Below are 16456 nucleotides of genomic sequence, written 5' to 3'. Positions count from 1 at the left end.
TTGTATTTATTAAGATAAATTTAAAAGCCAATCTCGTTGACAATCTTTTGTTTTTTTTAATGACAGTGTCAAATTTATATTTCGGTTTAGATTGTGTATTATATATGTACATACACTTAAGTCAAATTTGTTATAATATTACGGATTACTAAAAAAAAAGAAATGGAGTGATAAAGTACAGGTAATCAGATTAATGATTGAATATTTGATTTTGAATATTTGGTACTATTCGGAATCGCCGATATAGAAGAAACCTTTTATTCATCAAACATAAAAACTATAAAGCTTTACATAAAATATATACTGTTTATTTTGTAGTAAAATAAACAGAAATATATGTACATATATACAAAATAATATGTAACTAATATAAATATATATAAACTAAAAAATATTATCTTTTAAAGATTCCTATTGTTGCTTTTCCTGTAATGGGTATAATGGTAAGTTTAATTATTATATAAATAACACAGTACATTAATACTTATATATTTTCCGGTAGAGTTCGGACGTAACTTGCAGATTGTACTTTAAAGACACATTAGTTATGTTTATCGGTGGCATTATGGTTGCGTTAGCGATAGAGTATTGCAATTTACACAAGCGTTTGGCATTGAGGGTTATACAAATTGTGGGTTGCAGCCCCCGTCGGTAAGTAATATTTTATATTGTCACTACAAAGTGATTTATTTGACACTAAAACTTATACTGTGAAACTTTTAATCCCTACTTTCTTTGAAATTAACCGAACTTATCATGTGAAAGTTTTCTCAAATACGTAGTCTGTTAAAGATTAAAGATTATTTTCAAGATTATACAACTATATAATCAGTGCAATACTGAATATTTACAAAGCAAAAGGAAAAAACACTATAGATTTAAAGTCGAGAATCGGCAAGAGTTAATCGCATTTCACAAGTCGGCAGTGTGTTCAAGGTAACGTTTGCACATTTATCAATAGGCACCCCATGATAAATCTCATATTTTCCAAATATATTCATTTGTGTAGTTCTTACAGCGCAACTTATTTGTGTGCCACTGTTCGAAGACCCTTAACTATTGTTTTCCTCTCAATTTGATTATCCATAAAAATAGTCGCGATCCCAAGCAAAATTTGTACAATGCTAAGGATTTCAGGTTATATTGTACTAAATATCCTTTTTATTTAAAACGAATCTAACCATCTAACGGCAAATAATTTAAATATATTACCGACCAAAGAAATGTAGACAACTTGACAACTTGACATAACAGCAACAGTTTGATGCAAACTGATTTCTGAAAGAAGATAGAGATAGAGAGTATAATTTATCCTTAAGGGCCATATTATGTATAGTATCTCGGGTACGGAAAAATTTGCTCTTTCGGGCAATGCTGAAAATTCATATTATGTAGAGTGTCACATCAGTATTGCTAATTTCGTATTTTTACTATGTTTTGGTGCTTTTTGGTTGTGCCTAAATTTAAAAGAAAATGTCACCAAAAATAACCAACAAGAAAAAACTCATAGAGGCTTGTAATAGTGTTAATTTATTATTATATTGTCATATAATAATTGTAATTAATAATAATTAGATTATTAGCGATTTATTAGCGATTCTCCAAAACATGTTGGATTTGGAGAAATTTGCTCCTAAAAGGCGCAAATTCTAAAATTTAATACTAAAAATACTTTGCCTTAGTACCGAGGCACAAATACGACGGCTCTCATACCAGAATTTGAACAGCTATATTGTTTTTTCTCTCACTCTCAATTTTATTATTTGCATTAAAAACACCAACAATTTTACTCATGCTGTGCCCGAGACACTCTACATAACATGGTCCTTAATTTGGCGCAATAAAGGTAAAATTATTGTTTTTCCTCAATTTGATGCAGATAATTAAGCAATATTCTTTTTGGGCAGCAAGCGTTTTTATTAGACGATACTACAGAAATGCACGAATGTATTAGCTCTGTTTTAGATTATTTTCTATATTTTTAAATATTTGAATCTTTATTAAATATTTTTAAAAAAGGATGATTTTTTTTTAAAAACGGAGTATGAAAACCGATCGGTTAGAATGTGCACAACATTCCTTTTAATGGAGTGAGAGATATTTTATGCTCAATATTTAATTGTTTTGTGTTTTAGAATCAAATAAATGAATACTCTCGAGTATTTCAACGAATAACAAACACAAATTATAAACTTTTTACCTATTTATCGTTATGATTTTCTATATTTAAATTTCAAGTTAATGGCAAAATAACTACTTTGAGAAATGAAATTTTTCTTCCATTAAAGAAACAAATTTAGCCTAATATGCTGATAAGAGTATAGTAATTTTCTAAAAGCAAATAATGTTCCATTGCGACGTAAAGGTTATTTAACATACATATGTATTATATTCTGAATGAGAACAAGCAATTATATATATTTTCAACGATTCTGTTAAAGGCATAACAAATGTATTGTGCAGTATTTTAGTAGGGCATAGTACATACACTACATGTGAATATTTTATATGTAAAAAAAATTGACGCATCAATTTTTATACTATACTATAAATGAAACTGAAAACATTTTCAAACGTCAATCTGTCGCTGGTTTATGTAGGCCGAAGGAGTGTGTGGGCATTATGACATATAAACAAAATACTTCAACATTTAATAATTACTGATATCAGAACCTTGTATATTTTCAAAGTGCTCTCAAATACGCACACATCATCTTCCAAACAACAGAAATAAAATAGACTGTTTTTAAATTAGTTACCTTTTTACTGAATAAAAATTTATTCACTATTAAGAATGGTGCTGAAGTGTGGCATTGCTCTTTGTTGTTTGTTTCCAATATGAAATGTGATGTACATATGTTATACTAATGAAGTAAACAGATGGTTTCATACTTACAGTTGACTGAAGAAGCTCATGGCTCCTTTTACACATCACTGGCAACGGCAGAAACCAGATCTGACGTATAATCCTACCATCTGTAGCCACTATCTAGCTGCCGGATAAAAAGCCTTTTTTTGTTTTAACATTTATTTATGTTAACACAAAGCCATTCTATGGAAATCATTCAGTTTTACGGTAAATATTCTTGTTCTGTTCTTCTGTAAATGGTGGCAAATGTTATTGTGTTTGTCTTTGTCATGGTTAGAGCAAATGTTTAGTGACTTGTAATTGTAAATATCAAACTAAGTCGAAAATTGGTTAATTTATAATTAAATAAGGTAAAGTTTTTTTTAAGTATCTTATATATTTTACTGAGATTTAGCGATTAAAAACTTAGAATACAACATTAAATTAAGACAAGAAAAATCAAAAGAAATTAAAACACATGAAAAAATAAACCTATAGCTTTAAAATGCGTAAATTTTCAATATCTTGATTTAATTACTTCAGTAAATCATGTTAAGGATTCTTTTAATTTATTTACATGTGCAATTATTTTTGGTAAAAGAAATGAAGTAGAATTATAATCTTTTACTACATAATGTATTGTGTACATACAGTTTGTCAAGAAAGTGTTTTTAAAACAAAAAAAATTTTATATTATTTGAATTTATATGCTAAAATAACAATCATTTTTTAATGTTAATTTAAACTATCTAAAACTATTTAAAAGTTAGACGGATTCGAATAGCAAAGGAAAGTCAAGAACAAAAATTTAGTTAATTTATTGAAATTTGACTGACCATACAACGCTGTTTTGAGTATTGCCAAGTACTCTTAATCAGTGGTCTTAGGAAATAATCAAATTTTATTTAATTCGTTTATAGTCCGTATATAATTTGTTTGGACTGCAAGTGCCAGGCTTGGAACTCGTGCCTATCAAATTAGAAGTGATGACTAATCGTGTTTATCCACAAGTAGCCAAGGCTGCACAAACTTTCAATGCTCATGTTCCAGGTTTTGTTGTCACTTATTTTTATTTAATTAGTGACACCAACCAAAGTACTTACCGTGCTTTAAACTACAGCTTTATTACGAAACACAAGTTCAACGAATTGAAAGTTAATTATTAAAGTTGCCTATTTTTGTTTCAAAGCTATTCTTATGGCAGAGATATCTGTTATGTATATATTTACTTAATACATGTAAAGCGTCTTTTTTAAATTCTTTTTTATAGTTTCATAATCCATTATTTTTATTTCACATATCTTAAATGCGCCCAAAGCATAATAATAATTTGCGCCTACACTAATGATTACGACAATGAGGAGAGTCATGGAAAATGTCCGCAAATCTTATGCACTATATCATTAGCATATGGGCTCTATTTCAGTCACGAACCTGCTACAAGATGAATCACATACACGAGTTAACACCCTCCCGCATTGATGAAGTTGTCCAAATATAATTGAGTGTCATAGGTATAGGTAAATAACATTCAGTATAAGATAAAGTATGTTATATGTCTATAGACTTATTATTCATACTGACTGATTATGATATCGTCATTTTTTCTTCATTAATATATTATCTCAGATCTAATCTTGTTTTGTTTTATTAGAATGCGCATGGTTATGAATCACGTTTTACAATATTATTCTTGCCCAGGTATATCGTCTTTATTTGCCTAACTAACAATAATAGTTTGGTATTTGCCGAATAGAATGATTTTCATGTGATAGTTCATGCTGTAAAGAACAACAAGTAATGTCATCTAGAACTGAATATACAGAGTGCATGCATTGAAAAGGTATTTTCCTAGAGAGAAATAATATGCAAATACAATTTTGCAAATATAAGTTCATAAACACTTTTTTAAATACACAAATTAACTGTAAATTTATAATATACATAATTTTTTTATAGTATACATTACTATAGTTTTTAATCTATTAATTTATATTACTGCTCATAACGATTATCGGTAGTAACGATTGACTGGATTTTTTTTATGAATGGGAGAAAAGCTCGAAAGCCTAGTCAGTGGGGGATTTTAATCGACCTTAAAACTGCCCTCGTCCAGACGGACGAGGGGAGTTTTGCTGTGTTGGATATGCTGTGTTGGATATAATAGCAAGAATGGATATAGTCAATAATGAATTAAGAGATAAAAACGTTCTATATGCCTACCATGTTTCAAGTTCTTAACTTATAAATAAACAACAAATCTAAATAATTTAACATTTTACAAGTATAATACAATTTAGTGAAAGACTGTTTTCTGTTTTCTTCTTTTGGAAGAAATTTAAATTTCTAAAATGTTACTTAGGATCCGTAATATGCAAATAATAACTTTCATTTCACTAAAAATAATATTATAAAAAAAATATCTGTGATATATATGTAAATATGTATATGGAAAATGTTTTTTGTAGCCTTCATTTTGGTTTAATTTTCGTCACCATGTTGTTGTCCATGTGGATATCTAATGCGGCATGCACTGCTATGATGTGTCCTATTATTCAAGCTGTTTTAGAGGAATTACAGCAGGTAAGATTGGTTTGTATATATATGTATATCAGTAACTCTAATTATAAATTAAAATTTAGCAAGGATTGTGTAAAATGACTAGAGAACAAAAGTATCAAATTGTGGGAAAGAAAAATGGAGAAGAAGAGTATGTTCTTATTTTATTTGTCATACATTATCTTGTAATATGTTTTGCAGGGCACCTTATCCCTCTAAAGTAACTCTTTGTTACTTCTTAGGTATTGCGTATGCATCATCAATGGGGGGATGCGGAACAGTAATTGGTACAGCTACAAATTTGACATTCAAGGGAATTTACGAAAGGTTCTTTATTCAAAATTTTTATTTATTTAAAGACAATAAATTTATGATTGTTATTTCAGCCGTTTCCCTACTTCTACTGAAAGTTTGGATTTTCCAACTTTTATGTTTTACTCTGTGCCATCAATGTTGGTATATACTGGACTCATGTTTTTGTATTTGCAATGGCATTATATGGGGTTGTTTCGACCAAAAAGCAAAGAAGCAGAGGAAGTAAGACTTGGGAATGATGGAGCAGCAGTAGCTAAAAAAGTCATTGATCAACGTTATAAGGAATTAGGACCAATGAGCGCACATGAAATTCAAGTTATGATTTTGTTCATCATAATGGTTGTAATGTACTTCACTCGAAAACCTGGCATTTTTAATGGTTGGGCCGACTGGCTAAATGCGGTGTAAGTACATATTTTGCTTCTATTTCAAGTGCTTTTTTTATTTATTAATAGTGTTTTCTTATGTTCTTAATAACTGTTATATTAAAGTTATCAAAATAACCATATATACTATATACAAATGCTCCTATTAAGCATGGCTAGATCAATTGATGAGGTTTGACTATCAACATGTAAACTAGTCTAAACTTTTAAACAAATGAAAAAACATTTTTATAGTGATTTTTTTGAATCCAGGCATGGTATAATTATTATGGTTGTAAAAAATAGCTGAAACTGTTGTTACAGTCTATTTTATTGTTACAACAATATCTTTGCTGAAATCTATTATAATTTGATTGACAGATATTGAAGTTTTGATATAGCTTGCATTAGTTTTTTTTATTGTATATATTTTATATGCAATACATATAAACATACATTCTATTAGATTGATTATTCATATTTTCTTATAATGTATCCGTTTATGTAACATTAAAAAGCGTTTTTACTTTAATAGAGACATTCGAAATTCTATGCCAACAATTTTTGTTGTTGTGATGTGCTTTGTGTTGCCAGCAAATTACGCCTTTTTAAGGTATTGCACAAGAAGAGGTAACATATAATACATTAAACTTTTTTCAAATATTTTAAACTTTTTTGTTTCAATTTTTTACAGGTCCACTCCCTACCTCTACAACGCCATCATTAATCACATGGAAATTTATACAATCCAAAGTGCCTTGGGGTCTTATTTTTTTGTTAGGTATGTTATACTTTCCTATTTTATTAATAACAGGACTCACAATTATACTAATTTAAAGTACAAAAAATAAAAAAGCAAGTTAGAGCACAATAACTGAATTATCGTGAGAGAATTTTTACCATAAAATCAAATTAAGCATTTTTGAAATACAGTTAAATATTATGGGGAATGATATCAAACGGGCGTTAATAATAAGTATATAACACTACTTCATATTTTTCTAAGTGTTTAAGTGAGAGCAAAAGAAAGTTGACAACAATACTGCAGACTTCTTAACTATGATGTGTGAAATGAAGAAAGCATTCGTATATAATTGCAACACATTATAATCTGTGTCAAATAAATTTAATAATGTGCAGTACGACAATATATATTGATGTATGTAGTTATACTATAATTTTTATATAAATAGTTAAAATATTTATATTATTATTGGGTGTATAAGTTAACTTTTGTGCTGAACATTCTTTTATAATGACATTAACGTCAGGTCAAACTGTTGTCATTCTACATTAAAATATAATATGTCATTATTCGTTAAAACGTAAACATCATGTGTGTTATTGCATTAAAATATGTCGACTTTCATACCAACAAAAGATCATTTGCGGCAAGCATTATTTTTTTGCTTTAATCAAAAGAAAAAAGCTGTTGAAAGCTTTTGATTGCTTCAGGAAATTTATAGTGCACAAATTCACCAGACTTGCGAAATCAGTTGTAAATGATTCAAAAGTGATAGTTTTGAAGAAAGAACTAGCAGCTCAGCTAAGTGCCACTCAATCAGCCATAACCAAATGTGTGCATGCCATAAAAATGATTTGAAAAGAAGGAAATTGAGTATCATATAAACTGACTAAAGTCAACATTGAAAATCGTTTAATGATTTGCAATTCTTTAGTTACATAGTACTGAATGTGGCATTTTTTTATATTAATTCCAATTTTTTGGCGATGAAAAATAAAAAGTGGATTTGGTGGGATCAGAAAACAGTGGTGTACTATGAGCTAAACCATACATTGAATGAAAAACGTCAGATTCTAGCCAACAAACAACATTGCCAACATTGCTTAGCTGTATTTCAGAGGAAATGGTAAAAAATCTATTCAAAAGGTTGTGCTCCATCCGATTAATTACTACTAGCTTGTTGGCTAAGCGAGTTAGGAATTCAACTTTTCTGGCATCCATAAATTATGGATTTGAACTTCCTTCATAATGTTCAGATGTGGCGAATAGCACCTTGATACAAAGAAATTGGTTACATTGGCAAATTCGTTCCACCTTAGAAAGCTTTTTTGAGATAACGTAGAAGGTAACAAGTCGTCCCAATTCAATTTGGCATTAATATGGATCAAATATAGCCATCACAATTCCTAAAAGCTCTTGCTTTATTGGAGCCCTTTTACCTTTGATAACTTCTTTAGCTATGCGATGAAATTTTATTAAAAATTGAAACGAATCATTTGTCATAAAGTTCAAAACTGGCGCATAGTAACAAAACAAAAATTAGGCGGTCAAAATTTGATATTTTCGGAACCAGTAGAGATATTGATATGAAACTTTTCTAAAATACAGTTTTTGAGATGATGATCTTTCTTTTTAATCTTTCAAATTTGTGCCCAATCGGCTTACCAGAACCCCACAAAATTTTTGCTCAAACATGAGGCATTTAGTGATTTCTCTAGTAGGAAAAATTTTTTGAAAATCCTTCGATACCTCTTTGTTTTGTCACACTCTGCGGCGTTTGCATTAATTTGCACCACTTGTTGATAAATTTCTAGAGCGTGCTGTATCGAAGTTGGCAACGTAATCGGCATTCTGGTCAGTTTGTCGTGTTTTAACCTGAGAAAACATCTTTCATATGCCTACGGTAAGTGCAATACGGCCTGTCGAAGTTAAAAAAGGAATCCCATTTATGGGTTTATTAGGTTTACCGGTATGAAGTGAGCGTAAAGATACAAATGTTCCGACAGGGAACATTTGTTGTGAATGAACCATTTTTTGTTTGTTTGCTATGACATGTGTGAAATGTATTTAGTATACATCAAGTCATTGAACAGACAACATCATATTTTTTCGTCGTGTTAAAAATGTCGAATTTTGTACCAGAAAGTGATGATTTGCGGAAAGCATTAATTTTTTGTTTTCATTTGAAGAAAAGTAGTGCAGAGTCGCATCGAATGCTTGTCGAGACATATGGTGATCATGCTCTATCAGAAGCAACATGCAAAAAATGGTTTCAATGGTTCAGAAATAATGAATTGATGTGAGAAATGAAGAACGTGGAAGACCGCTAAAAAAGTTTGAAGACGCCGAATTGCAAACGATATTGGATGGAGATGACACTTTGGGTCAAAAGCAATAGCAGAAATGTTAAATGTTGCACAACAAACAATTTCTGACCGTTTAAAAACTATGGGAAATCCAAAAGATCCAAAAGTGTGGAAAATGGGTGCCACATGAATTGAATGAAAGACAGATGGAAAACCGAAAAAACACTTGTGAAATTTTGCTTCAAAGACACGAAAGAAAATCGGTTTTGCATCGGATTGTTACTGGCGATGAAAAATGGATTTATTTTAAGAATCCTAAACAGAAAAAATCATGGGTTAATCCGGGACAACCATCAACATCGACTGCAAAACCAGATCGATTCAGCAAGAAGACAATGCTGTGTGTTTGGTGGGACCAGAAAGGTGTGGTGTACCACGAACTCCTAAAACCTGGTGAAACCGTCAATGCTGGTCGCTATGAACAACAAATGATAAATTTAAACCATGCATTGATCGAGAAACGACCAGAATGGGCCAGAAGACACGGCAAGGTAATTCTGCTCCATGACAATGCACCTGCACACAAAGCAAAACGTAGCCTTTTCTGGTCCCTTCAACAACGCTGACTTGAGAGATTGTTTACCAACAGTGGCGGCGGAGTCGAAACCAATTCTCAACTTGTCGGGCATATGCGGGTTCTGCACATAAAAATACGGCAAACACCACACCGGCTTTGTAATATGTTCGGTTTCATCTTTTGTAAGTTTCTTGACGTAACGCTTGGCTGTGTATTTGTTGCTTTCGGCCTTATATCTTTCTGCGAACTTGACATTAATTCTCAATTTTGATTCAATTCCCTGTAAACGTTTGATGGTCATGACATAACTATCAGGCAATATTGGTAATTTTTTCTCTCCATAAAAGACCTACCTCATAATGATCATTTATAAAGCGTGTCGTATCAGATAAAATTTTACATGCTCTCAAATCATCAGCTGACTTTAAAGGCGATGTTAAATTTTCGATTCTGAAATTCTCACTATTAAAATATTCAGCAGTAGTACGATCAAGATATGTAAGGGATGGTTCTGCTCGGGCAAATAAAATTTTCGAATGAATGTGGGCATTTGAACCTGTTGAACCATACGCTCATACGAAACTCATCCAAGTTTCGTTCATATAACAACTGGATCAGATGTACCGGCGGTTACTAATGCAGAAGATGCATTTATGTTTTCGCAATTTAGACCCAGCAGCATTAAAGGGCGAACATCGTCAAAGCAAACATTCAAAGTGCTCATAATCTGATTTCTTGAACGAATGTGTTGGCAGACTAGAATTGGCAATCGCGTAAGTGTGTTTTACCTTATATTGTTCGCTTATATTGACATTCAGTACTGTTGAGTTTTGAGTCACCTTTTCTTCACTATATCATTGCAATGTTAAGTGTTCTTTTTTGCCTTTAAGACCTAGCTGATTCGCAATTTTGACATCCAACATAGAGATTGACGACCCTTTATCCACAAGTGCGCAAATCTTCAGTTGTCCTTTTGGTCCCATAATTTGCATCGGAACTATTTTATAGAAAAAGCTGGAACATGACATGGCACAACTCAAAACCTGCTGAATTGATTCAGATGAAGGCTGCACATGTTGGAGCTCATGTAGCAATTTATAATGGTTTTTACGGCAACCATTTATCTGCATTTATCTGCAGGATTTTTTCATTTGGCACTGTATGGCATTGTGTCCTTTCTGCAAATATGAAATGCATAATTGAAGCTGCTTCACCTTTACCCAAAGCTGCTGAACATTCGAATTCAAAAACGCTTCACATGTAAATATCAGATGTGGGCCGGTGCACTCAAAACACTAGTCTCTCAGGCGATTCTCTTCCTCTGTCTCTTGGTTTTGTTCATGCATAACTGGGCGCGTATAATATTGGCTAACTGTCATTGTAATTGTGGCCTTTTTTTTGGTTTTTGGTTTAGGCAATGGTTGTGGCAAAAAGCAAATTGAGTAAGCTCCACGAGCTTTGAGTAAGACTGTATATACATAAGTGTGTTCCATCAGCAAATTTTCGAGTAAATGAGAGCATCTGAGAGAGCATAACATCCCTGTTGAAATTTAAAAATGCTATACAGATTTCACTCGAACATTTTATTTCAAGTAATATTTGTGCTGATGTATAAATCAGCTGTTTTGGTTTGAATTTAAATTTTTGTATTGTTTATTTGCGCGGCACTGGTGTTCTCAGCAGACTTTACACAAAGATGTTCCATGAAAACCTGTTTAAAGAGCATAATTTGGCATATTTTGAAACTGATAAAAGTGTGTTGGGAGTTTTGTACGAGTTATTTTCTAATTTATAAAAATATTGAAAATTTAAAGAATTGTTAGTATTTCTTTCGTGTTCTGTTCTAAAAGATATCAGAGAGAACTAATTATAAATAAATAAACAACCTTGTATTTTGTTTTGCGAAATAATTAACTTCGGCAAATTTTGGGGTGATTTTAGGTATTACAGCTAAATACGTGGTGACGCCTAGCACCGCTATATTTCTACTTTTAACAAAATTTTTCTTTGAAAATCAGTCGTCCTTACGTATCGCTCTTGAAAAATATTCAGATAATTTGTGCGCTTTATTTTGTTTTAAATAATTGTGTTGTGTTAAAATAAAAACTGATTATGCATTTACAACATAAAAACATTTGACGAAATCGCAGGAAAAATATAAGTTTATCCACGCAAGGAATAAACACATGCAATGTAACTGTAGCCCTATAGAGATTTATTTATTGTGAATAAAATGAAAATTGTAAAAAAATTTATATTAATTACAAAAATTATAAACTAATCTTTCTGTCAATTAAATAATAATATTGTTTTCAGCAAATTAAAAACATAATTTTTTTTTTAAGGTGGTGGTTTTGCATTAGCCGAAGGCAGTAAAGTAAGTGGAATGGCCACCCTAATTGGAAATGCACTTGTTGGACTTAAATCACTTCACCATGCTATTCTGCTACTTGTTGTTATTATTGTCGCTGTTGTATTAACAGCATTTAGTTCAAATGTTGCCATAGCAAATATTATTGTACCTGTATTAGCTGAAATGGTATTACGTTTATTGTAATGCAATTTACATATTAAATTATATAAGTCATCAATTACAGTCTCTGGCAATTCAAATTCATCCATTGTACTTAATTCTACCAGCTGGTTTAGCTTGTAGTATGGCTTTCCACCTTCCGGTGAGTACACCCCCGAATGCACTTGTAGCTGGATATGCGAATATTAGGACAAAGGATATGGTAATTAAAAATAACTATTAAACATTGTACTTTTTATAACATATCAGTTATAGGCTATTGCCGGAATCGGACCCACGATTATAAGCGTTGTTGTACTATTCATATTCTGCCAAACATGGGGTTTGGTTGTTTACCAGAATTTAAATACCTTTCCGGATTGGGCACAGGTGCTTGTCAATGCTACACTTAAATCTACTAATGCAACAAATATTTAGAGTATCTTGAAAAATCATTAAATCGAGTATGCATTAAAAGAAGATATTTTACCATATAGATATATGTAGGTACAATTAGAATTCATGGTTTCAAGTATCTTCCTCTTTTTATCTCGTGATAATTCTTATTAGATAATTAAATACAGTGGTTTTATTTTTCTTTAGCGATTTATAGAAAATAAAAAAATGATACATAGGTTTATAAATGAAAACATTGTTGTACATATCGCATAATCAATATATATAGTGCACATTATATCAGATTAAATATAGGAAATAAACATACGAGTAACATTCACGTATTTTTAACATTTGCATTTGAAAACTATTTTTACAGAAAGTAATAACTACTATTATAAAAAATTAATTTTTTAAATTTGTGGTTACCAATGCATTTAAATATATAACTAAAAATGTGAATTTTGTATGTAAATATGTGAACAAAAAGTTGTTTTTAAAAATTTTAAACTGTTATATTTTTGATAAAAATATTCGTTTTTTTAACAGACTGAAAATGAAAATATTCTAAATATATGCAAATACATAAATATCAAGACACAAATGTTACCTCTTAATGATAATACTATAATGTTGAGTGTAAGAAATATAAATAAATTTTAATTTCTTCATATGTAAGCTTTTACTGTTTATATTTAAATTTACTCAGTTATGATCTGTGAGTATAATTTACTTAATTGTATATGTATGTAAGTAATGATAAGTTAATTTTAGATAATTACAATATTTTTAGCTTTTATACCAGGGTTCGTAGAAATATTGTGCACAACACGACGCAATTCGTGTTGCAATTCGATGTCACCTGGATCCCTTTTAACTTATCTTTCCTCTGTAATCTGGGCTCAGAAAAGGCCATAGCTGCACAATTGCTATATTCAAAGTTCGACTCAGCTAAGATCAAAACTTGATCACATATCTATGTTTACATGATTTTTCTAAGGTTTTTAATCGCGTTGATCATTTTTTGCTTTGCAAAAACTTTTCATCCCGACTTTTAAAACTCTGCATACTGGAGTTCCGGAAGAGTCAAATCCGGGTCCCTATTTGTTTTTAATTTATATAAATTATGTTTTTTCTTTCTTGATTGTTATTTTTTTAATATCTTCTCTGTTTGTAATATATCTAATATCTATTGTAATATCTATTCAAAATTTATAATCTTACATTTTTTTAATTTAATTTTTTTCTTTTATTTTTTTTTTATGATTTTTTTATTTGCTTGTTATCTAATAATTTATAAATTGTTATTTATTGTGTATATATTATTTATCTCTTTTTTGTTAGTTTTTAAGCTAGTTCTATGATGTGCATCATACAAGAGGGTTTTTTTCCTTAACGCAGTTTTAAAATAAAAAAAAATAAATAAGAATAATTTAATTATAATTTTTGTTTTTGTTTAGGTCAAAACAATTTCATAATTTTTTGATAATGTATAAAATTCAACTTGTAAACAAATAAATAACAACAACAATAACAAAGCAATAGCAATAGTTAACAATTCATTAATTAGTCTTAAAGTTTTAGAATTATTTAATTCTAATAGTTACCAACAATAGGCCTCTTCTTTTGTAAGCATATTACAAAAAAACAACTGCTTATTTTAAAAATAACATATGAACCTACAACACTGCTGGCTTATTTAGTCCAACCTTTTTGAAATCGCTTAACTAATAAGCAGCTCAAATCACATGGTTGCCAAGACTAAAAATTTGTCTATTGTGAACGATTTTTTGAAGTACGTACGAAATTTCCAGTTAACTGTTTTACGTTCGTAGTCTAGCAGATTGAATTTATCTTGCAAAAACTTTACTTCAATATATTTTGTGCTACTATACAGTGGTTGAGATAAGGTTGTACGATTTTCATGGTACACTTTTTAATCGGTTGTAATTGCTTGTATTTTGAACAACGAATACCCTACGCAAAACACAATTTTTTCATATTCGAACAGTTTGCTGCCGTTCTCCCTATCCGCATTTCGTTACAGAGATTTTTACGATCTTACACTGTTGCACAAAATGACTATGTCCTCAACATTTGACTATATAATACAGTCACGTTCTTGGTACGACAGTAACCGAATACGTATTCGGTAGTATTCAAGTACTTCAGCCGCATATCCTGCAGACGGAATGATGTAGATTGTCTGGGTGTCTTGATAACCTATTCTAATACTGCGGTCTTATGTCGAATTCGTTATACAACGCCTCGCATTGTTCAGCTACTATAGTAATTTCATCCAAATATCTAAGTCGTATCGTTGTGGTGTAAGTTTTTGTTGTGACTTTGGATAAATATTTAAACACTCTTAAAAAAGTAGCTCTTTCCTATATATGCTACTTTACGGCCCATATACCATGTATATATCTCCAAGGATTGACACAATATTTCATCAGATATTGGTTCAGTTCCAGGTCAGTTTAACCAGGATTGAGTTCAATTTTGTCTACATCTCTAACTTAACAGCGACTTTAGGTGGAACGTACTATAATTTTACCGGAAAGGCAGCAGAAACTGTATTTGCCAAGAAAATATTGAATTAAGATGACACCAATGCTTATTTAAGTATCACAATACAATCACCACCAGCTCCAAGCAGTCTAAATAGCATGTTCGACTGTAGCTTTAGTTCTTGGAGCAATATCTACTACTAACGTGGCGATACCGACTTCTAACCTTTTATTGTAACAACAGTTACCCCTAGTATGTGGAACAGACGCTATGCACTTATATCTCTCTCGTTCATGTGATATCAACCATTCCTAAACAGTTACTATACGCTTCTGTCTCTCGCGATCCATCTGAATATTGTGAATATTTACTTAAACGACATTCATTTATCTCGTCCTAAGGGCTTCTCATGTTTCTGTATTCTTTTTGATGGTTTCTGTGGTCTCTTGCGGTGTGCCTTATCTCGGATATATTCTTTTGTTATTTTGCAGAAAACTTCACTACAAGTGAGATACCAGGGTAGCGTGTCTAAATGCATGAAAAATGCCAGCGTAATTGCTATCGCCTTCAATCTAAGTCGATGCACAGCTTCCACGTGGCACCTCTGGAAAGCTACAACGAATTCTATCCTTAGCACTTCAAGTTTAGGTCGAATACTGTATTTGAATCCCGTCACATAAACTCAACTGTTAGGGGAGGACGTAACGATGCCTCGGATGCCTGCGGAACAACGCAGCATATCAAGTCACATTGCGGTCAATTGCGATGCGATGGTAAAGAACGATATCGGCAAAAGAGAAGGGAAGAGAAACGTCTTTTCAGGCGAAAAAAGAAAGAAGCAGAAAGATGTGAGTACGAAAAGCTGGAGAAGTTGGGCGACAGGAATATGACTAGAAAATTCTGTTAAAAAACCAAATACTGGTTATAAACCCGGAGTTAATTCCTGGAAAGATAAAAATGATAATCTGGTTATATGTCTAAAGCATACTTAACATTTGGAGGGATCACTTTTCAAACCTACTAAATGCCGTTAGTAGTGCTGTGACTGAAAATCAAGATGATCCTGAATTTGCAATTGTTGATAATTAAATAAATAGATAGAGTTGCAGAAGCCGATGGCTTGCCGTTGCAGTTAATTCGCAACATATGATCAGATGAATGCATGCCTAACGATTGGAATTTAAGTGTGCTTTGCCCAATCCACAAAATAGGTGATCCTGCAAACTGCGCCATGCAAACTGGGCTCAGTCTTTTATATATTGCATATAAGGTTCTGTTAAACGTACTATGTAAAAGATTGAAGCCAATCGTCAACCAACTGA

The 16456-nt window shown here is 31.3% G+C and overlaps 1 protein-coding gene across 1 annotated transcript; it reads left to right on the top strand.

The window, feature by feature from the left end:
* Positions 1-368: 368 nt before the first annotated feature.
* LOC119669323 (protein I'm not dead yet-like) lies at positions 369-12730 on the top strand. Its single transcript, XM_038079164.1, has 11 exons — positions 369-443; positions 503-651; positions 5317-5431; positions 5491-5558; positions 5609-5734; positions 5794-6126; positions 6623-6717; positions 6782-6868; positions 12061-12254; positions 12313-12450; positions 12504-12730. Exons 1-11 carry the CDS (start codon positions 432-434, stop codon positions 12663-12665), a joined length of 1479 nt encoding a protein of 492 aa, XP_037935092.1. The 5' UTR covers positions 369-431; the 3' UTR covers positions 12666-12730.
* The last annotated feature ends 3726 nt before the right edge of the window (positions 12731-16456 follow it).

Source organism: Teleopsis dalmanni, chromosome 1, assembly GCF_002237135.1.
Source record: "Teleopsis dalmanni isolate 2A chromosome 1, ASM223713v2, whole genome shotgun sequence".
Classification (NCBI taxonomy): domain Eukaryota; kingdom Metazoa; phylum Arthropoda; class Insecta; order Diptera; family Diopsidae; genus Teleopsis; species Teleopsis dalmanni.
This window is presented reverse-complemented; position numbering and strand designations above follow the sequence as displayed.